Source organism: Heliangelus exortis, chromosome 9 (assembly GCF_036169615.1).
Source record: "Heliangelus exortis chromosome 9, bHelExo1.hap1, whole genome shotgun sequence".
In the NCBI taxonomy this organism is placed as follows: Eukaryota; Metazoa; Chordata; class Aves; order Apodiformes; family Trochilidae; genus Heliangelus; species Heliangelus exortis.
In genome coordinates, this window is record NC_092430.1 from 7,431,098 (window position 1) to 7,453,520 (window position 22,423).

Genomic DNA, 22,423 nt, shown 5'->3' on the forward strand with positions numbered 1-22,423 from the left:
AGAACTTTATACCACAATCAAGTTTATATGATTTAAAGTATGAGGGATTTATGAAGCCCTGGCTACTGTAAAATTCACTCCTCCTGTCAGCTCATAGCTGTGGAAATGAAACTGTGGACCAATAGCTCTCAAGAACGCTGAAGCAATACTGCTTAAAGTAGAAGAATGAGGCATTTAGTTAATAAACATAACCACAGTAACCATTATAAAATATTACAGCACAGAATCAGAGTGAATCAGGTTTGGAGTGACTTCCAGAGGTCATCTGGTCAACCCCTACCCTCAGAGCAGGGCCAGCTTCAAAGTTAGAGCCTGCTCCAAATTCAGATCAGGGCCTGAACTTGGTGACTTCTGACTCTCTCTATGGATGGAGATGCCCCAACTTCTCTATCCCAGAGTCTGACTATCTCCATTTCAAATTTGTATCTAATTCCAATTTACCTTGCTGTGACTTTCATCTGTTGCTTCTTGTCCTTCCTTTTGATTGTGTCTCCAACAAAAGCTTGGCTATTAGGTAGCTGAGAAGAGCAATTAGATCCTTCCTCACTTTCCCTCAGGCTGGCTGAATTCACCTCTCAGCTCCTCATCTCCAGACTGCTTACACTCCTGGTGGCCCTCCACTGCATTATCCACTTTGTCAGTGTCTTGTACTAGGGAAAAAAAAACAAGATACAAAATTTTGCATAGTCTTGCTAATGCCAGATCCAGGGAATAATCACTTTGCTTGACCCATTAGTGTGCTCTTACTGATGCAGCCAGTATGAGGTTAAATGTTTGCCAACAAAAGGGAACACTTCTGCCTCACATGCACCTTGTCCATTTCGCCAGCTTGTTTCTCTGGCCTGGGGGGGTCCTTCTGAATGGCAGCCCAGCCCTCCAGTGCATCAGTTGCTCCTTCCATCCCTTTAGTGTCATTTCCATAGATGTCTGCAGTATAAGGCAGATGTGGGTAATATATCATATAATCATCTTTAATGTTTTATCATCTTTTACCAGACAAAAATGAAGTGTGAAAAGAGATGGCTATTAAATGTATATACCACCAACTCTTTAAAAGGTTCCCTTTCCCTTGCTTCCCTTCCCATATTCTCAGCAGAGCAATGGGAAGTTGCGTAGAAGCTTTAAAACTGTACAGAGCCTCTTGACACCTGGCACATTTCTCCCTGGGAATTAGCAACTGACCTGACAGATACAAAACAGATACTTAACCTTTGCCACCAGGGGTGTTGGTATTCAAGGGTTATTGTTCAGGAAATGAGAAGACCCCAGTAACTGGTGAAATAAAGATTACAGAACATTACCTTTTATGTGAAATTTTAAAATCATATTTATTGGCCAATTCACAAAGTGCCATAGTGACCACAAAAAGGAATCTGGTTTTATACATGTACAGATGTACAAGCCAAGTTTTAAAATAACAGATGTATTTCCATTATGCATTTCATCAATCATGTGGAAAACATATGGATATTAACAATCTCAAATTTATAAATGTGCAAACTGACATGGCTTTTATGAAATATACCACTATGCCATGGAAGGAGATTTGTACAACTTGCTCTCATTGTATGTAAAGTGAAGCTCTGTGTACTTTACTCTGTGTCAAAATTTACTTTAAATTTTCATAAAGAAAAAGTTGGTTGTTGTTTTCCTTTAAGAAAAAAAACAAACAAAAAACCCTACAAATTTGTATCTGTTCTAAAAAATCATTTGCATTCACAGTCATTTTTTAAGTCCATATAGTAATTTAAGTCATCTGCATAAAGTGTTCTGATTCAGACTTTCATAAATGCATTTAGCATCTGCAACATTTCAAGATGTGGTTTATGATTGTTTCACATATACATTAGATATTAGACATAATGAGCATCTCTCCTGGACTGGAGTCTGTTCTTTTGAGACACACTTAATTAAGGGTGTGCAACTGTATGGAATTTGTTTATTCAAATCCCACCTGGCATGATTTTTGTTATCAATAGAAGTGGCTAACACTACACAGAGACTGGACTGCTAAGAAGTAATTCCAAACTACAAAATACATGCTGCCAGCTGCAATTATTGTTCCTCAACAAGAACTAATGCACCAGCCTGGAAGTAAATCTGGGAAATTATGAACTCTGTGTGAAAAGTTCTGCATTTTTGCAGGAAGATGGAGTATGAGATATGGAATAGAAGTGTCCCAGCCATTTAGAGCTCAGAGCTGTTCCTTTCAACATGATCAGAGATTATTTCTCATCTCTTTAAAACCTCACACTCTGAATAGCATTAATTTCATAACTATATGGTTAGTTCTAACTAGAAACAACCCCTTCCACCAAACTCCACCATTATTCAGAGTGAATGTCTGATTTCTACTCTGCTGCTCATCACAACTTAAGTCATGTTTTTGTAGATCCTTGCTCAGGAATTCTTCTTTTTTTCTATCTTGTGTTGGAACCTCACCCTGCAAGACCGAATCATCTCCCCACTCAAGTCTGTTAGACCTAAGTGTGACTCGGTGTGCAATGGCTTGTTTTGGGAAGGTGTGCAGAGAGGTGAAGGAAGCTATAAAGACAGGGAGATTTTTAGGGAACTGAATGCTATTTCCAGTAGCTTTTCTTTCTTTTTTTTACTGTTGTATTCAATACCAAGGTAGCCACCTTTCTTTGACTGTGTGACCTGAAACCACTCATGGTAATTTGTCATTCCCTCCAATATTATTTATACAATGCTAGTTGACACATGTTAGGGTCAGAGGTGTGCTGAGCAAAGTGTCTACTACCCTTAAGTCTACTACCCTTAGAAGATTTAGTGTGCCTGCTCTTCCTTTTACATCAACACTTTTAGATAGAGAAAATTAAGAGTTTTATTTAACTTCTTTATTTCACTCAGGTCTTAGGGATGCAGTGGCCTTTGAGCACAAGGATTTGAGTTCTGTTTTGGCTGAGGAGTGCTCAGAAGTGTACTCATTACAGCTGGCACAGCTCTATTTGCAGCAGGTAACACGTGTCTAGAAATCTTGAGTACTTGCTTTAGAAAGCAGGTGCATTCTACCAGTGAGGTCTGAGGAGCAAGAGCTGTCTTAAAGGAATGTATTGGTAACAGTTAACCTTTGGTGCAGGGATACTTGAAAGCATGGGCCCTTGAATGACAATGTCTGTTTTCAAATTCATGGTGACAGTTTGAATTTTAACAAATTACTACTTTGTATTATTGTTTGGTTTGTTCCAATGTTTATTGGTTGGGTTTGCTAAATCATACTGACATAGAAGACACTGTCAAATTCACATTATATGAAAACTTATTGAGAAATTACAGCAAAGATTTTTTAAAAGTTGTTTCAATATAAATTGTTTAACCTTTGACAAGTTACGCAGTGACACACACCAACACAGAGCACTTTAACAGAGTGAACTGACCATGACTAATTTAAGGAAATAACAGGGGGTTTAGTTTCTGTACTAATGGTATTTCATGAAAAGGTAAGAAATATGAGACAGAAGGCATGAACTAGGAGGAGAGATTCATAGCCTCCCTAATAAAGGACCAAAGGCAGCAAACTTGATAACTATCTAAAAATATTCAACGGATATAAATCACAGTTGGAGGAATTATTTAGGGTGGTGCAAAAAGGGTATAACTGAAACTAATGAGATAAAAATTACAAAAAGGATTATTTAAATTCATTATCAGGAAAAGCTTCTAATAGACTCTAGAATAGTCTCCCAGGGGAAGCAGTAGAAGCCTGAGGCTCAGAAAGATTTAAGTAGGTTGAAGCACCCCCACCCCTAACACTGGAAAATAGATTCTAAGGAACAAATTTGCACTGTTAGCATAACACTCTACCTGTATTACTTTTTCTTTCTGACTACTAATCTTTAGTTCTATGATTTAATGAGTCTAGCTGCAACTTCTAAACACACTGAAATTTAGCTGAAACAGTTACTAGGAATCCTAACCATAGTGTGTATTGCTCTGCAAAGCAATAAGCCCACTGGTGTATCTTTCCATCCCTGTTGTGATGACCCTATAAACAGAACTGCCTGTTAGCCACAATCAAGTAATTACTCAAGATTCTGGCAGTGCAATATTTACAACAGAATATGAAAAAACATCTTCTGAGAAGTAGCTCACATTTTTTGCATCAGTTATGGAGAATCTAACAATAAACATGCCAGTGCTCATTTAAGAAATTGGATCAGTACCAAAAATTTTCATAATGGCCTTTGCAATGTGGAGAACAGTTTTTCTTGGGTGTTCCCAATGCCTCCCAGCTTATGGAGTATGTTGTTTGTAGACAATCCCTAAAACTAAACAACACAGTTGCCTGTGTGCAAAACTTCTGTTTCTTAGCTCAAAGTAAAATGTGTGGCAACTGTACTATTAAATCTGAGTAATTACAGACAAAACGTTTTGGCCCAAATCACCACAGGCCTGCCTTGGCTGTAAAGCATTTCCTGCTTGATGTAGGCAGTGTAGCAACATCCATCGTTATCTCACTCCATTGCCAGCTCTGCTGGAGGCACTGTAACTGGAACTAATGAAGCAGCTGCAGACAGCAGCAACCATGCTGAAGAACTCAAGGTTCTAGTTCATTACCACAACAACCTCCATGCTGGGAATGAGTAGGTCATTTTTCTAGATGTACACATGTATAAACACACATATGCACACACAAGTTGTACGTGTGGTCATCTCACAACCTGACATCCTATATTTTCCTTCTTGTCATTTCTCACAGCTGTCAGCTCTAGGCATATGCTTCCATTTTCTTACTGCTTGGCATTCAAGCTTTTATACTCTCTGGTTTCTAGAATATTAAATTCCAGCTTTTTCACTTCAACTGGAAACCTTAACTGTCTGTAATTCATGTATTCTCTTCTAAATCTATGTTGACTCTTTCCTAAATAGTAAGTAATTTTTCTAAGAGACTGACTAGTTGATCCATTCCCCATTACAAAGATCATACCCACCAAAACCAGCCATCCAACTTCTCATCTATATGTGTACACATAAGATTTTTTTGCCAACTGCAGTGCTGATTTGAAATGCTATTGTAGTAACAGGGTTATCTGAGCAAGTCTTTTATCTTTATCTACATATTTAAGGGAGGCAGCATCTGGATGAAGAGAGACATACTTTTTCTTTTTTCTTTTTAATTGCTGTTACTTGTTTCAAGGGGGTTTGGTTATAATAATAATGGATAATAATGGGCAGTAGCTGCCTGAGATACCCTCCCTAATAATGTAGTAATTTTGCTGACACATTTAGCAGAAATATTTCTTGACTTGCTGAGTATGTGTCTTACTCTGCTGTAGCTTTAGTGGTCATCCTTCAAGCCTGTCTTTAATCTCCATGCTAATAAAAGAGATTCTGGATTCCAGGAGAGACTAACAAAAACAAACAAACAAACAAACCAAACACCAAACAACAAAATACTCTACTTCTAAAGCAAACAGTCTGACCACTGGCTACACTTCCTTTTGCTGGTTCATCTGAGGCCGTCATTGTCTTCACTGGAAATCTGCACCATGTAGCATTAAGGGACCTGATGCATTTCAGCTTACAACTCTCCCCATACAGCTTGTGATGCTTTTCTTTCTAAAAAAAACCCCAAAATCTAAACCCAACATTTCCCCCAAGCATTAAAAGATTGTGCAGGATCACTTGGTGCTGTAGGAAATACCTGTTTTATACTATGAACTGTTGCATGGTTTGGACAGAAGCATGGGTACCCTGGTTGTTGGGGTTTTTTTGGCAACACCTGGATCTTTGAAGGAGGAGGGTGGCTGGCATTCTTACAGCTGCTTGGATTGGCACTTCTGCACTGTGAAGTTTGCAGACTCTGGACAGTGAGGATGTGCAATAAACAAAGTTTGTCACCTTTTTTAGCTTAGCCTGATAAGGCAGAAAACTAACATTATTATTTGGATGGTGATACTGGTTGAAACATGAGGAAAATCATATCAGCATCAGGAAAAGTTAACAGCAATATTTTTTATTCCTGTCAAGAGATATTTTAATTTTGCTTTTTTTTTTTTTTTTTTTTTTTATATCTCATTAGATTTGCTGTATGAGATTTGCTCTATCTCCTCCTTGCCCAGCTGCTGTATGAAAAGTGCCTTAAGTAGACATCAAGTAAATTTCAGCAGCTACGTGGATCCTCCAGAGTTGCATTAATCCCAAGGAGTACAGCCAAAAGTAAGTGAAACATCAAGACCAGGCTACTGGACATCCAGGTTCCCCCAAATATATCTACTTTTTTTGGTTCAATAATCTTATCAGGGCAGAACCAGAGTTCATTGGCCAGCTGTGATTTCCAGCTAGCCAGTAAGATGTCTAGCATCTGACTAGGATCTGAAAAAGCCATAAGTTAGCCTGTTTTAAAGACACATGCTCTGTACATTTATTCTAGGATTTCCACTCAGAGCAATTCTAGATGCACTGCCTGAATCTATGCAGTTTCACAGATAATGCTGGATAAAACTAAAGGTGCATTTCTACTCTAGCTAGTATTTATATATATATATATATGCATATATATATATATATATACACACACACATACAATATTACTTAACATTTGTATGTATAGAAACTATTATATATGTATATGCAATAGTGTATCAGTTTGTGTATGTTTTTCAAAATTCTGCTCATAGTGCTGTTATTTCTAAGTCTGGCAACAATACTTGTCCAAAATATTATTTCATTATTATTTTTTTTCATTTCTAGGATTTAATCAACAAATAAATGTCTAAATATCTTTAAAACACCTTTTTACTAGCTATGACACATTTATTTCTCTTCCAGATGAGCAGTTTCCTTGCTGTTAACCAATTGTTTTTTAAGAAGTGTATCCAGCATATATCCAGGAAACAACTGCAGTCCAGAGAGATGAAGCAAAAAAATGAGGATGTTGGTCATTATGTCAGACACCAACATTTTTAGCACTTTGATCCTTTGCCTACTGCTAGATTCCTGGAAAATGTTTATATGGACATTGCATTTTGCTATGAGGTTTTATTGTGTTTTTCAGTAAGCATAAAAAAAGAAACCAACCTAATGGAGACACACTGGTATTGAGATAGTAACACTCATAAGCATGTGTGAATTCAAGGGTGAAGAGAATCTTTTAAAAGCCTGGGGATGTCCTCACAGTTTAAACTCCTTTCTCACTCTCCTAAGTACCCTTATCCTTTTGCAAACATCCTTACCATCCTTAACCTGTATTTCAGAATACCAGAACCAGCTCCATGGGTCCACCCCACCAGACCTTGACCCGCTGTCACCTCAGTCAGGTCCTTCATCCTCCTTTTCTGCTAGTCATGGATGGTGGTGGAGATGAATGGGGTGGTGCACGTGATGGCACCAAAAGTTCCAGAAGAGGAAGTGTCATGTCCCAGCCTGCTGGGATCCCTGCCAGGCAAAAGCATTAGAGCTGCCTCTCAAGTTACAGGTTGGGGAAGAAGACAACTGAGACAATACTTTGATGCAGGGCTGAAAAGGTTGCCAAAGCAAAGTCTGGGTAGTCCTTAACCTGGGGCTACTGACGTGCCTTAGCATTACTGTCAGTTTAGAGTCAGGTAGGGACAGCTCCTGCAATGGGGAGAGTACATTTTATCCCCACCGAAGGACCTTGACAACCCTCTGACTCTTTCTGACTCTTATTTTCTTCCTTACTGAAGTAAGGGTAATGCAGAAGCTCAGCACCCCAACACCCCAGAAAGGGAAATAAGCTTCACCTTCCCATCAGCCCTTGGCAAGGGAGATCATCACCAGTTCAAAAGCTGTCCAGCCATCACTGCAGGATACTGCTGCATGTTTGCATAAACAAACAACAGTGGTTTATTTCAATTAGTATTGAAATGTCATGAACCCTACACATCTATTTCTAAATTGAACTGGTTTCAGACAATGCAATAAATAATGAGATTAAGTTCAACAATTGAATGCTTACTTGCAAAGATTAAATACCTGTGGTGAGGATAGAAGTGAAAAAGAAATGTGAGCTGTTGATCACAAAAAGCAACTTAGGCAGTTACATTAATTAAGATAACCCAGTGTATCACCATCTCAAATTTGATTTTTACAGGTTTTTGCAGCTCTTCCTAGCCCTAAATTAGAATTTAAAAAATTCTAATTCGTAGATAGGATGTTATTGTAGACCCCCCAGCCTCACAGAATCCTGATGCCATGTATTATGAGTACCTCTTCATAGCTGGGTTTTTTTGGATGCTCTTGTTTTGTTGCTACAACAAACAAAAAGAAAAGCCACTCATATTTGTGGGTCTTCATAACTCAGGTTTGCAAACATTACATCTGAAGAGCCAGACTCTGCAGCTGCCATTTCAGTGTTCACTGCATAAAGACTTTTTTTCAGAGATGAAAGGAGAAATTTTTGGCTTTTGACCTGGGGGGGGGGGAAGAGGGGGAGGAAGGGTGTATATGATATTGTTCAAATTATTTCAGAAAAAAGTGGTATTTTATGCTATTCAGCTACTAGACTTTGAAGCCATCGCTGGCAACATCTATGTGAATATTATAATTCTAAGGTTCACTTTGTGAAGAAGTATCTTATTCCCGCTAAAATTTTGTGAAATTGATTTTTCTATTTATTAGAATGAAAAATGTTGCATAATGCACTCCTCAAATGATGAATCTAAAATATGTAGAAGTGATACATTTTAGTTTGCTGAATAACTCCGTGCAAACCAAATTTTAGTGACAACACACATGCCTATATTACTTTGCTTAGGTTTAAAAATGTAGGTTTATTTACAGTAGAGAAAATACTTTGTTTCCTGTGTAATGTACCAGCACAACTTGAAAAGATGTGCTTCCAGTAAAAAGAAGATAAAAATCTATTAGATGGAGAAACACACTGATGAAGAGATGAATATTTAAAAGAATTAAAGGCTGACAATAAGGTTGTAAATTGCTGTTTTCAGGTTGCCCTAATATATGCTGAGATAACAACAGTAATCAGGAATAATGGGAACTTAAAAAAATAATTTAAGTCCAGTTTTAAATCAGAATTGACTTTTAAAAACATCCACTTTGAATTTTAAATATTTTTTTTTTCTGAGCAGAGAGCTTTGCTGATATGTGCCAACAGCAAACATCATGAAGAGCCTGCTTCATGTCACTAAACAAATTAACACTAGGAAATGATTGAGGATGCTAGGAAATGATCCAACACAAAATGTTTGTTAAAGATATTGACAAATTTGAAAATAATTTTCTTATTAATTAGAAATTTTGGCCAATTTTACATTCTTTAATCCTACAGATAAATTGTATTAGGATCAAGAGGGCTTGATTCTGCAAATACTCTTGAAAGTTTAATATATGTGAGAGACTGGAATGAAAATAAAGCAGGACTTATTAGTCATATGCCAACAAAACTGTTGTTGTAACAAAGATGAGCATGAAGATCTCTAATTTTAAAATTAATGTGGATTCCTTTTATTTACTTTCAGTTACTAAACTAAAAGGTCTATTTGTTGTCAGGCTTTCCCTGCAACTATCAGATGCAGAAACTGGAATTAAAAGAATCCCCAAATCCACACTCTATTCTCTATATTCAAAGATAATAAGAAGCTGCTAAAAATTTAGTATTGAGGGAGATGACTAACCTCAAGTTTGCTCAAGTTTACTCTTTGCAATATCAACTGCCATCTGTGGGTGCTCAAGAAGCTCCTGTTGAGGCAACACTGACTGCTTGTTTCTCTTGGAGAAAAGAGGAAGCATCTCATTTTAAGCAGCAAATTACAAAAGCAAAATTAAAAGTCAATTACGAAATTGTAAAGAAAAGGAGGTACTTAGGAAAAAAAAACCAAACAAAAACCAACAGGCAAGCCACTGGGCAGCATTCACTTCCATGCCATTCTGTTTTCTATGCGTTAGAGCAGTTATCCTAGCAACTGCTGCATCATTTGGTATGCAGAGCATTTGAAGATGCAAAGATAATTAAGGAAAGGGGACAAAAAAACCAAACAACACACCACACAGACTTACCAACACATTTTACATAGCTTTGTTTTTTGGGTTTTTTTTTTTTTTTGTTAGTTTGGTTTTTTGGGGTTTTTTTGTTTTTTCTTTTTAACCAGTGTTTAAGAAAAATATGCTGTGTTACCATAACAAACTAAAATACTCTCAACCTCTTAAGAGTTTAGGTTTTGTTTTCACTTCTTTTGGTTCCAGGTAGGTTTTACTATTCTTGCTCTTCTTTATAAAACCTTTTCTCAACATTAATGGCTTCAGGAAGAAGAAATAAGGGAGAATTATGAGCACAAAAGAGAGCTGACAGTTGTATGTTGTCACTTGCTCTTGTGTCACTCATAGGTGGGTAAGGGTGCAGAAGAAATAGGGCATAATGTTTTACGGAGTTCAGTCAGACAGGAATTCCAGCTGGCATTCACTAAAGCAAAAGGGAATAGTTTTCCTCAGGTAAAATCATTGTTTGAATCCAACCATACGTAGCTATGGAATACTGGGGTCACTTATTTTCCACTACTTCAGTAAGATACTGCAGCAAGCTAATGATTTTACAAGACAGACCATTTAAAGCATCGATTTGCTGCAAATTGCTCAATCCATAACTAATGAGCAACTCTACAGGTCTTCAGTAAATCAATCCCATTAGAATTTGCAGTTTGCATAAGACCATATCACTCAATCTGTAGACAAAGAACATCACTGGTTTTTTTTTTTAACCTTCAGCAGACTTGCTGTTTGTAAAATCTCTTTAAGTTTCTATGGGGGGGCTGGACAAAATCACTGCCTCGAGGATTCTAACAGATTGCCAAAAAAGTACACTGGCAACTTCTACACAGGCACACATGCATCCTGTGTCAAGTCCTAGATATTCCCTTGTAGAAGACAGACCCTTGAAGAAGACAGGACGAGATGACAAATGGAATTCAGTCTCTCACCTGTAGCACTAAAGCTCTGCCCCAGTTTGAAGGTATTTTATATTTCATACCTGCAAGAGTGTGAAGTCAAACAGCAACTGTTACTGGGACCCACACCAGTAATTCTTCATAACAAGCTGAAATCTCTCCTGTATGAAATAAACAGCAAGGCCTAACACCTCTATGGACTGAGTGACAGGATTTTTGTCCTGTATCTGCAGTATGTAAACAGGAGCTGGAGAACCATGCTTGCTAACAGATCAAGTTCTGGATTACTTTATTACTGGCGATGCCAGTAAGCCTGTACCATATTTACTCAGCTTTGTAAGAAAAGGGTCAGTTCTATCATTACCAATTACTACAACAAGATCATTTTAGGCAAAACAGTTATAGGCAAGCAGAAGTTCAAATCCTGTCAATGAACTCATAGACTCTGAAAAGACATTGTATTGGTTGTTACGAAACAGCAATGTGGCTGGAGGACTGCTAGTATGGGAGTGTGGAATCATCCCACTCCAACTGCTCACTCCTGCTGGCATTCTGTTTGTCTCCCTTTTGGACAATCACTTCCTCTTCCTCCTCCTCCTCCTCTTCCTCCTCCTCTTCACTTTCATCTGATTCAGCACTGGTTGTGTCTTCATCTTCTGTGTCTTCTTCCTCACTCTCCTCTTCTGTCTGATGAGGCTTTTCATATTTCTATAGTACATTTAAAGAAATGAAAAAGAGTAGAAAAAAAAAGGTGCCTACCTGCTATCCAGTGGCTGTGGTAATATGAGCAGTTACTACACATTTGGAAATGCTAGCATGCTGGGAAAATCTGCTTTCCATCACTATGTGACTGTAAGGCATCAAATGATTCAATTCAGTAGCAAATATTCAAAAAACTACTGTAACAAGAATGAAAGGTAAATAAGCCAAAAAGTTAATCTGTCAATGTCATTTTTTAAAAATTGATTATTATTTCCCCTCCTTTTACTGTATTAGTGCTTATATTGAAAAGTTAAAAACAAAGTAACTGTACCTTGGGCACCCAGAGTGCAAATACAGAAAGAGAGGAAGTGATATTTCACCTAAGAATTCTTCACCATCCTATATAGTTATCATATATGACAACAAGTAGTAAAGTATTCAGTTAACCATTATCATGGTGTGCAGAACTCAGTGCTGAGATGGGGTGCCAAGTGTATGCACATACACCTGTTCTTCCCAGCCTAATCAAGTATACTCTAAAAGAGGTTTAAAACTCTGCTGAGCAAGCTAGCAGCCCTGTCAGCAACTCCTGGTAGTATCACGATACAATATTAAACCTCAGTTATGTACCTCCATGGGGTTGACAGTAATGGTCAGAGCAGAGTCATCCCAATCCATTTCATTTTCTTTGATGCCTTCGTTGTCTGCAGAGCTGTGCTGATGAGCTCTCCGGATTCGATAGACCCCCAAGGTCACGATGAAAACGAGGATGCTGACACAGATTATGATAACAATAGTAGCCACACTTGGAACAACTGGAACAAAAAATGGAAAAGGGAATGCTTGTGGAACAAGTCACCTAAAACCCCCACTAAATACTTAGACTATTTTTTCCCCTCAGCATCTCAGAATCAGCACAGACATCTGCCTTGTGCCAGGCACTACTGAAAGTGTTGACAGGTACCCACCTGCTAAAGCAGAACATACACAAATGGGATTTACAGATATCTTATACTGAACATTATAAATGGTAACTAAAATGGAGTATGCCTACAGTTTGATCTTTAAGCCATTTTATTACAGAAGACAAGTAGTTGACCAGTGCAGAATCAGTTAGTTTCAGTGCTTTTGCAATCAGGTTCAGTTAACTTACCTGCATGTTGTCTCCTTCTGATTACAGCTGAGGTGACAACCTCACTTGGGAGAAAAGTGTATCTCAAAGCTTAGATGTTCAAAGGCTTCAAATCACTTGCACTGTGATTTAACTCTACATCTCCAAGGAATAAAATAACACATTTAACACTCTAGTTGCCTGTGTTACAACCCTCCTGAGAGACTCTTGAAGATTTTCAAGACATTTTTCCTCACTGTTCTGTTGTGCTGAGAAGGCTCTGTCTCCAGCTAGTCAAAGGAAGAAATCTCTCTGAACTCCTCATATTATCAGCCCCATAATTAGGTTAGAGGAGAAGTGCTGCCATTTGCTACTTAGGTACTGCAATTCCAGGAGCTCTGTACCCCATTTTGTCACCCTGCCCTGCCTACACGAATGGAACTCTGAAATCAGACTAATACTAAAATAAAGAAGACCAAACCAGTTTGCAATAGTTATTTTTGTAAAAATTCACTTTGATTTTAATAATATGTCTATACAAGTGTACTGAAAAATATGGTCATTTTCTAAGCATAGCTATATATAACTACTTTTAACTATCTACACTTCTCATCAGCTTCACTTCTTTACATATGTATCATTCAGCTGAAAGGATTTCAGAATCCAGCATTTGAACAGGTATCTTTGCCCTGGGTTTAACCTCACTCTAGAGGTTTCAGATGTAGGTATATATTTTAACTCATATAGTCTAAAAATTCAATTTTAATTCTTTATTTCATATATATAAATACCCCCTGCACATGGCCAGATGGACTGTCCAGATCTTTCCAGAGATCTCCAGACCAAGGCCTAGAGAGCAGCTAATAGAAGCACCGCAGCAGTTATATTTTTTAAAAAACTCACAAACATTTCTTTCTTTTCCTTAGAAACATTTCTTCCTTTTGCTTAGAGATGTACAAAGAAAATATTATAAATATTATCCTTCATGCCATTCAATACTAGAAACAAGACATTTCTTAATTACGTGGGTCAGAGTACAGAACCTCTAATGAAGACTTTAAAAAAGGATACCAGCCTTTTATTTGACAGTATGTCCTCAGCAAGAAAAAAGAGAATTCAGTGTGCCCTTCTTTCATACCTCTGCAATGATCTCTGTGAGGTTCACAAACTGTAACTATGGAGTTCAGAGGTTTTTGTTGACCAGGCTGATCCACAAGGGAAACAGAGATATACCAGAATCATTCTGAGCACCCTGTAAAGTCATCACATACCTGAGTTGTGAGCAGCACTTATGCTTCCTTCTTGGTGCTGGACAGATTGGAGAAATTGTGGTTGTACTATCATATGATTTACATGGTCCATGAAGTTGGAGCTGTGTAGAATATTAACCTTGCACCACAAGAGAAAAAGAATAGATCAGATACTAAAAAGTGCTCTATATTCCAAGCTTGCTGGCTTCATACATTACTTAGAACTATGAACTTCATCAGTAGATAGGAACATTTTTAGACAGATGTTAAAATCAAATTCACTTTTTTTACCTCAGTGGAAAAATACACAGGTTAATGTATTTCTCATGTTTAGCAGTAAAAATGAATTTTAACATTTCTATATGTAGACTACAAAGTGGCACAGAGAAATTTGATTTATTGATTGATTCATTCATTCATTACCTGTCTGAATAAGTGGTAATTTTTTTTTCTATATACTCATCAGCTTTTAGGTGTTCCCTGAAAGTTACTTGGAGATTTGTCACTCTAAACATTGGCAGAGAATGTATCAAACTTGTTGTGTTTAAAACCAAAGCAGCAAAAGAGAATTAGAAGAGGTTTCAGCTTATCCTATAACCCTTCTTCCAGAGTGACTATCTTTGAACATCCCATATCAGTTCTCTGTCCTACTGACAGTTATGTTATGCAACAACCCCAAAGTCATCATCAGGGCTGAAGAATGCTGAGGTGAAAACATTTTTCAATACAATATACACATAAAAACTTTTGGAGACAATTATTACATTTTCAGCCTATGGTTAGGAAGCCCTTTCTGTAGCTACATGGTACCTGGGTTCCAGGCTGGATAAGTTCATTCTTCAGAATAGGCCCATGATTCCTGCTGAGGTGAATCAGCAGTAATTTTCAGTCCCTAAACCACTGTGCTGCACTGAACCTAGAACCAGCACACACAAGCTGTAGAGCCACCTAAATATTCCTGTGGTTAACTGTCCATAGACAGTTAAGCCAAGAGAATATGACAGACGCAGTCCCTACTTTGTGTTTGTTACCTGTATACTGACTCTTGTCCTCAAAGCGATCTGAAATCATGTAACAACACAGCCATCTGATGAAGAGTAAATTCTAAAAATTACTGTACAGGGGATAGTACTTGGAAAAACTGCAAGGTGATTGCTACGGGAAAGAAAAGTATCAAAGGTTAAAAAGTAACTACTATAAGGGAAATAATGGGGCTGTAATGATTTGCTTTCAAGTGAGTGTATAAATCTTCAGAAAGAGCTGTAAGAAATCTTACATCATGGAAAAAAAATGATGATGATGACCTTAACCTCCATTCTATTTGAAAAGGAGTAATTCTCTGCATCAGTGGAGTTCAAGGGAAGGGTCACCTCCTTACATATGCAGCAGAATAGAAAGACACACTGAAGAATGTTGACAGAAGTCAACTTCATATTTGAAAGGAACTTAGAATTTTTCCTCCATGTGATTAGTTACCAGAATGTGTAAATAATTTTACACATTCTAAAGAAAACTCGATGTCACTGAAAATAAGGCTAATGCTCAGTTTTCTGGAAAAGAAAACTTGGCTACATGACTGCTTACCTCCAAGTTAAATTCATTGCTGGTGTAACGTCCATTTAGCTCTGTGCACTTGACTCTGAACTTTCTGTCAAAGGTGGCAGAAGTGTCCCAGTTACGGTACCGAATCTGCCGAAGAACCTGTTCATAGTTGTGCATGCTGTCTACACCTGAAATGGTGGTAAAGCATCAAGAGTCTTAATGAGATGCCATGTAACAAATGCTCTGTGCAATACAGGAGAAATGAAATGTTCCCAGAAAGGACTAAATTTTGCAGAATGGTCTAAAAAATGGCAGTTCGGCAAGTACTCCTTGATAGAGCCTCTGGCTAGTAATAAATTATGTGAGAATAGGTTTTGGAAATGAATGTAGGTGCATAGTGGAGAAGAACAAACAGAACAATAAAGTTCAGGAATCAATTTTTTAGTAATTGACAAAAATGGCCAATGAGTTACCAGCACTGTGTAGGAGGACTGAGAAATCCCCTCGTTCCCATTTTCCACTGTTATGGTCTAGAAGAACCCCCACACTAATATAAAGCAGTGTTGCTATTTGCCTTATCTGGGGAGTAGCAGGAGAGATGCTGAGATCAATGCAAAGCCATGCTGTATTCCAAAGAATAAATGCAGAACACCCAGAGGTCAAAAAGTAACTGCTTTTTGAGATACAGTCTCTCCTGGAATAAGTTACAGCTACTAGATCACAAATTTCTGTTTAATTTCTTTCAAATAAGTACTTTCTTTCCAGTAATCCAATTGTTGGTGGGAAGAAATAAGGCAAAGTGAAGTCCAGGTACTTACCATAGATTGAATATCCTGCTGTGGAATTTGTGGCATCTAGATGTTTTCCTTGAAGTTCCACACGATCTAGTTCTAAACACTCTTGTTCAGGATCTAGTTCTGCACCAATGACCAAAATATCACAGAAATCCAAGTTGTGGAGCATTTCCTCTAACACCACAGGCTTATTGGCTGAGAACACAAGGCGTATATGATGAAAAAAAAAAAGAAAGAAACTAAGATAAATGATCACAGAACAGCCAAGTCACTTTATGTGCTTTGCATCAGGGCTTTCATTTTATCTGAAATGGCTGAATTGGTCTTTGCTGATATTAAATACAGAGTACTTGAAGCAAAACAAAAGAGCAGTGTCTTGCCTGTTCGGGTGCTGTGATGAAGGCCTACAAATACCTAGTGAGATAAATGGCAAAGATGTAACAGTAAATGGCAAAAATGAAATAGTAATAATAACAACAACATTCAAGAACACTACTGGAAGCAGAATAGTGAAGCTTGATCCTGAAAATAAAATCACACAAACAATTCTGATTTTCAGTACTGTATAGATAACGACACTGGTATCAAAAATTCATTTTTCTTTCCTTTTCTCAAGGAAAACCTAACTGAAAAAAATACATGTCAAATATCTCTATGCTTGGATGATTGTCTCAGTTGCTCTATGGCCCATAAAGAATTTCCATTACAAAGAACACAGCCGCCTACCCAAGAACGTGGTGTTACCATAAGTAGCAAGATTCTGTACTATGGGACTTGGAGAAACTGAGCTGTGAACTGACTATCCTTCAGTACACACGATTAAAAAAAATCATTCTGTCACTGGAAAAAGGGTAGCATATCAATTTAGTATTTTAATTCTCTGGTCTACTTAACACAAAGTGTCTGGAAAGACTGCTTCACCAGCTCCCGGGTGGTACCATGGACACTGAGACTGTCATCTTGGAACTTAATGCCCAGCTGGCTAATTTCATTCTAAAAGGTGTATTACAAAGACAGGCACAGACAGAAAAGTCTTCTGTTCTACATTCCCAGATCCTGGTACAGTCAATTTGTGTGTCTTAAGTCTAGGTACAGCCCTCACTTGTCCAAAAATGCAGAGCCAACTCAAATTTGTAGGCTAGGCAAATTGCTAAGGCTGATGAATTGAACTCTCATGGGGAGCTATGAGAGACAGGCAAGAGCCTGGGGTCAGGGGCAGCAATTTTAGCTATTGGTGGGGTCCCACAGATTCTTCTACTTAGACAGGACAAGCAGCAAGGAGCTGGCAATCCAGGGCCCTGTGCAGGCAAATCAAATTTCAGAGCCATACTCACACTGCTGGCTGAGGCAACTGCCTGATCTGCTTTTGATTAGAGACAGACCTAAGGGTCCTGTGACTGGGAATGCAGTCACTCAGTCAGGCTTCTCAGCCTTGCCTTGTGAATTTCTGCTGGTCTTGATGATCAGGTTATGTAAATTCCCAATAAATGGAAAAATAGATATAGATAAATACAGGTCAGAATTCATGACCATTTTTTCTTTTGTCAGGCTGAAAGAAATAAAGACTCAAGCTTATAATGCAGGAATTCTGAAACTTAGAATTTAATAATCTTTTTCAAAACACAAGTATTCCCAAAGTCAATTATTATCTATCCATTTTAACTATTCTTATGAAAACAAACAAGAGACGGCACACGGACTTTCAAGGAATTTAGTTATAGTTTAAGAAATTTTGCTATGTTCCTTTTCAAGGTAAGACTTAGGATTTTTAGGTTACAGGGTGCTACACCAGTAATTATGTCAATAATTGTAGTGGGAAAAATTGGCGTAGACAAAATTTCTGAACTACACTGGAGGGCAGTAGTTCCTAATTCCTTAGAACAGTTTTGAGGGTGTCATAACTTTTAGGGACATGAAGCATCATTGTGTCTTAAGTGATGGATAATGATCTATCAGGATAAACACTGCCAGCCTCCAGAGGACAAATGCAGTTTCAGGCAACTGATAAGCAGCATTATTAGAGAGTATGGCTTCAGGGGATCCAGGCCCCAACACTCACACAACACTAGTGATTTTATCTTTTCAAGAGATATACATTTAGTTGCTTCTTTTTCTAGTCCTAGAAATATTGTTTAGAATGATTACTCGTATTATTTCATTTACTTAGCACACAAACATCCAAAAGGAAGATTGCCTTACTGACAATTATTTTAAACCTTATTTGTATTTTTAACATTCACCTAATATCAAATAAGAATATACACATTGCTCAGCATTAGAATTAACTGTCATCATTGAAAAAAAATATTTGTAAACAATTGTAATTGTATTATATAGGCAGGAAAGTGAGGCACAAGATTAATTTCTCAAGTATCACCCACAATTCAGTAGCAAAGCTGGAAACATAAAACCAGATTAAACTCCAACTATTAAGTCAATTACTGCTTTCCACTTTATCAGTACAATTAGCAAAATTCTGTTTCAAATAGATTCCAATGACAATATCTTATTGAGAAGAATACGCAAAGAAGAGTGGAAAGGAATTATTCTGAAGTAGACAGGACACTAAATGGAAAAGCTACTTTTTTAAAGCACATAGTGATCTATCACTAACACATTTTCCAATGTGTTAAACAGAATGTTTTCAGTACAGCATTACTGCTGCCTAACATTGCCAATATTAATCTGGGTTAACTCACTTCCTTTATGTTTTTTGTTTTCACTGTCCTCTAAAAAAATCTGAGGGGTCATGTTACAGTGTAAGCAATAATACTTAAAAGAAATCCACAAACCTCTTTCATGTTCTTTTAAGTCCTCTGGATGCTCCATTTTAGTGACTCTGCTGACAATCCTGATGTCAGGTAGCAAAATAACACCTCTTTCACTTTCAAATTGTGCAGCTGGTCTAGCAAAGTGGTCCATCCCACTTACTGTAATCTTGGGCTCACTGGCCTGAAACACCATTACATAGGCATCTATATCTGGGATACTAATGCAGACATCTTCACCAAAACATCTGAAAAATATATTATTTGTTAACTGTACGTAGCACATTGCATTAGAGGTTTGTGGCACTTGCCCTACCCAAAACCTACCTGATGGCTCTTGTCCTTTTGCAGCATCTCAGATCAGTCTATTCCATACTTTAGCACTTCCATACATAAGGACATGCATTTGTACCACTGTGCACATGGGCCAGCAGTGACAGTAACAGCTCTGTTCCTCTCATCCCCTCCCACATTCACAATTACTGAAATTACGTAGGGGCAGCTTAGCAAGGAGATTAGTGACAAGCTGAATATTTAGTAAGTTCACCATCAGAAAAATATTTTGATGTTTCACTGACATGAACCCAAGTAGTCACTTGTTAAAAAATATTAGAGTTAATTAGAGGATAACAACTAACTTCAGTAAACCTAACATTAAATTCTTAAAGCAGTATCCAATTAATATAGTATGGTTATCTTGTCATGTGTGAATAAAAGGGCCTAATTACCTATTTAAACTGGACTCATCAAGAAGTCATTCTAGTATCCCCCAGTACTTACTGGGGACAAGTGGGGCCTCTTTTAGTGTATTCATCTGTATCAGCACTGTGCTTTGGAGGTGAATCTCCTCACAAACTCAACCTTACTTCATCTTTGCACAAGACTTGGGCAGCCTTAAGACTGTGTGAACTGCTCTGCTTCAAGGGATTCTACCTCAGAAGATGCTCTCCAAATGCTCACTGTGGTCAGCTCATACTAGACTAAACCTGACACTTAGTTAAGAACTGTGCACAGAGTAGTTGAGAGTTGGAAGTATTGATGCTTATTTTCACTCTAAAGATCTGCTTCCACTGCACAACTTCCTGTACCAGTCATACCCCAGGGAAGCTCAGGAGTGACAGATGGCTCTTTGATTATGTAGAACTGTAAACATTATTGGTCAGGTTCTGTCACTGTTGTTGCATGAAAGTGGAAGGACATGGATTTCTGTTTAACATGCAACACCAGTACTTCAGTGATGACAGCCACATAAGGATACAGACAGACAGAATATTTCAAGCATATCTACAAATAGTGTTCCTGCAGATAGGTCATCTGTTAGATGTAGCAGGCCTGCTTTAAAAAGTCATAGCTCTAGCTATCTCAGAAGAAACTATAACTTTTTAAAATGAACAGTAAATAAGAAGGTAATAAATGCAAGTACTGTTCAGTCCAGACTGTATGCTCCCAACTAGAAAGAGAAGTAAATTAAATTCACAAGACAAGTTTCTTAAAAGGATAATAGCAAGGGCAAACCACTATGTAAATCAGCATAAAAGTGAATAAAATTCATACTGTATTTTCGATTACATAAAAATATGATTTAACAATATAACTTAGCCAAAATTCTTCTTTTTACATGTCCAAATAAAAAAGTAATTAATTAAAAATATCCCTAATCTAATCAGTTCAGCTGAAGTATAACTTACTGGACTTTAGATGAGACTTTGAGACGTCGCACACCTGCAGTAGGAAACTGTCTAGAGTTGATGTATGAGACCTTTCGGAGAGCTTGATTTATATTCTCAATGTCATCTCCTTCCATGACAAGGACTGACTGGGAAGGGTTGAAGTGATACTACGGGAAATGCATATAATTAGTATTTAAGGTACCAGGCTACAGAGTACTGAATAAGACATTTATAAGGAATGTTGCACAGACTTAAGTTTAAAATGTAATGATTTAAGAAAAAAAAAATTATTAGTAGCTGTTGCTGGCTGAATCCACATGTTTTTCCCTAAAACACAGACTGCTATTAGTCATCTATTTCATATCTGAATAACTAGTGGTATAATTAATGTTATATTAAACTAATCCCCATTTGTGGTACTTTGCCCATCTTACCACTGTGCTGATATTATTTCTACAGCTGTAGGGTTCAAAACCATAATTTACTGCCATCATCATTATTATTATTACATTTTTTTTAAGGTTAAACACCACCCCACTCTAAAAATACTCACTTAAACCAGAGGAGCATGCAGAAGCATATTTTTCCTCCTTTCTGTTGCATTTTACCCTGGGCTATCTTTCTGAGATCTATTTCAATGCGAATGAACAAAACAATTATAACATTCACCTCCTCCATCTTCATTAACGTCAGACACAATAAAGGGGATTCTCCTTTCTCTGTCTCGTGATCAATAAGGGTGTCATGATTTAAGATGGAGATGCTATGTACACAAAGTCAGCTGCTCATTTGAGCCAACAACCGTTGCAAAGTCAATGGCTGTTCCTGCAGCCCTGATCCTTCCACTGAACCCAAAACAGTCTCCCTGATCAAGAAATTCTGCTACTATAATCACATAGCAAATAAGAGATTTTATCTTCTTCATAATTCATCCTGATTCCATTTTTTTTTTTTTTTTTTTACTAATTGGTTCAGCAGTTCATCTGCATTGCACAGAAAACCAGACTAACCCTCTTGATTTTGTACCCCACTGCTGTCAGCACAATGTACAAAGAAATAGACCCTTCTCTCACATGTGGTATCTTCTCTAAGTTGGATATTGATTGCATGAACATGCTCTATTATTTACAGGCAATGCCTGTCTACACTTCCTTATGATGAAAAAGGTTAAAATGCAAAAGAGCAGAGTGTGAAGTGCAGAATGAAGCTCGGGGTTCTGTCGATCAGAACACAGAGGACTGGGTTTAAAGTTGTGCAGGAAGGTTGTGACACACTGAAGGGTACCTTTTAACACAGAGGAGGACCAACATGAGTCACAGCCTGCATACACATCATTTTCCTTCCTGTAAGCTAGCAGCAGTAGAGAATAAAATTAGCAAAAGGAGATAGTTAATAGCTCAGCTGCCAGAACAGCTGGAGTGCTGCCAAAGGGACTGGAGAAAGCCCTAGTCTGAGCCATTTTTGTCCCTCATTAAAAAAGGCTAAAAATAGTGACAGTTTAGGTAGTGTTTCTGAGAGCTATTACAGATATCTGAAAATTAGACTGCAGACAAAAAAAAGGCCAACACTACTGTGTCAGGAACTGTGTTACAGATGCATTGCTCTTTCTTATGTGCCTAAAGGGTGAAGCTTTGTGAGCCCAAAGTGCCTACCAGCGATACCTTCCAACATCAGTTTGCCAACATTGAATCTGCTAAGAGCTG

The 22,423-nt window shown here is 37.7% G+C and overlaps 1 protein-coding gene across 10 annotated transcripts in view; it reads right to left on the reverse strand.

Moving 5' to 3' along the window:
- Positions 1–447: 447 nt before the first annotated feature.
- CLSTN2 (calsyntenin 2) overlaps positions 448–22,423 on the reverse strand; it is a 299,047-nt gene continuing 277,071 nt past the window's right edge. For 4 of the 10 annotated variants that reach the window (XM_071751843.1, XM_071751845.1, XM_071751846.1 and 1 more), the window contains 9 exons: positions 20,739–20,887; positions 19,075–19,298; positions 16,307–16,477; positions 15,531–15,676; positions 13,968–14,085; positions 12,216–12,400; positions 11,423–11,591; positions 10,917–10,966; positions 448–650 (listed from right to left, as the gene is read on the reverse strand). In XM_071751843.1, the coding sequence (XP_071607944.1) occupies positions 576–650; positions 10,917–10,966; positions 11,423–11,591; positions 12,216–12,400; positions 13,968–14,085; positions 15,531–15,676; positions 16,307–16,477; positions 19,075–19,298; positions 20,739–20,887 (1,287 nt within the window). In that variant the 3' untranslated portion in view covers positions 448–575. Of the gene's footprint in view, positions 651–8,603; positions 11,045–11,422; positions 11,592–11,642; positions 11,783–12,215; positions 12,401–12,738; positions 12,853–13,967; positions 14,086–15,530; positions 15,677–16,306; positions 16,478–19,074; positions 19,299–20,738; positions 20,888–22,423 lie in introns of those variants that run through there. The other 6 variants (XM_071751844.1, XR_011727411.1, XR_011727410.1 and 3 more) reach the window with 6 other exon arrangements.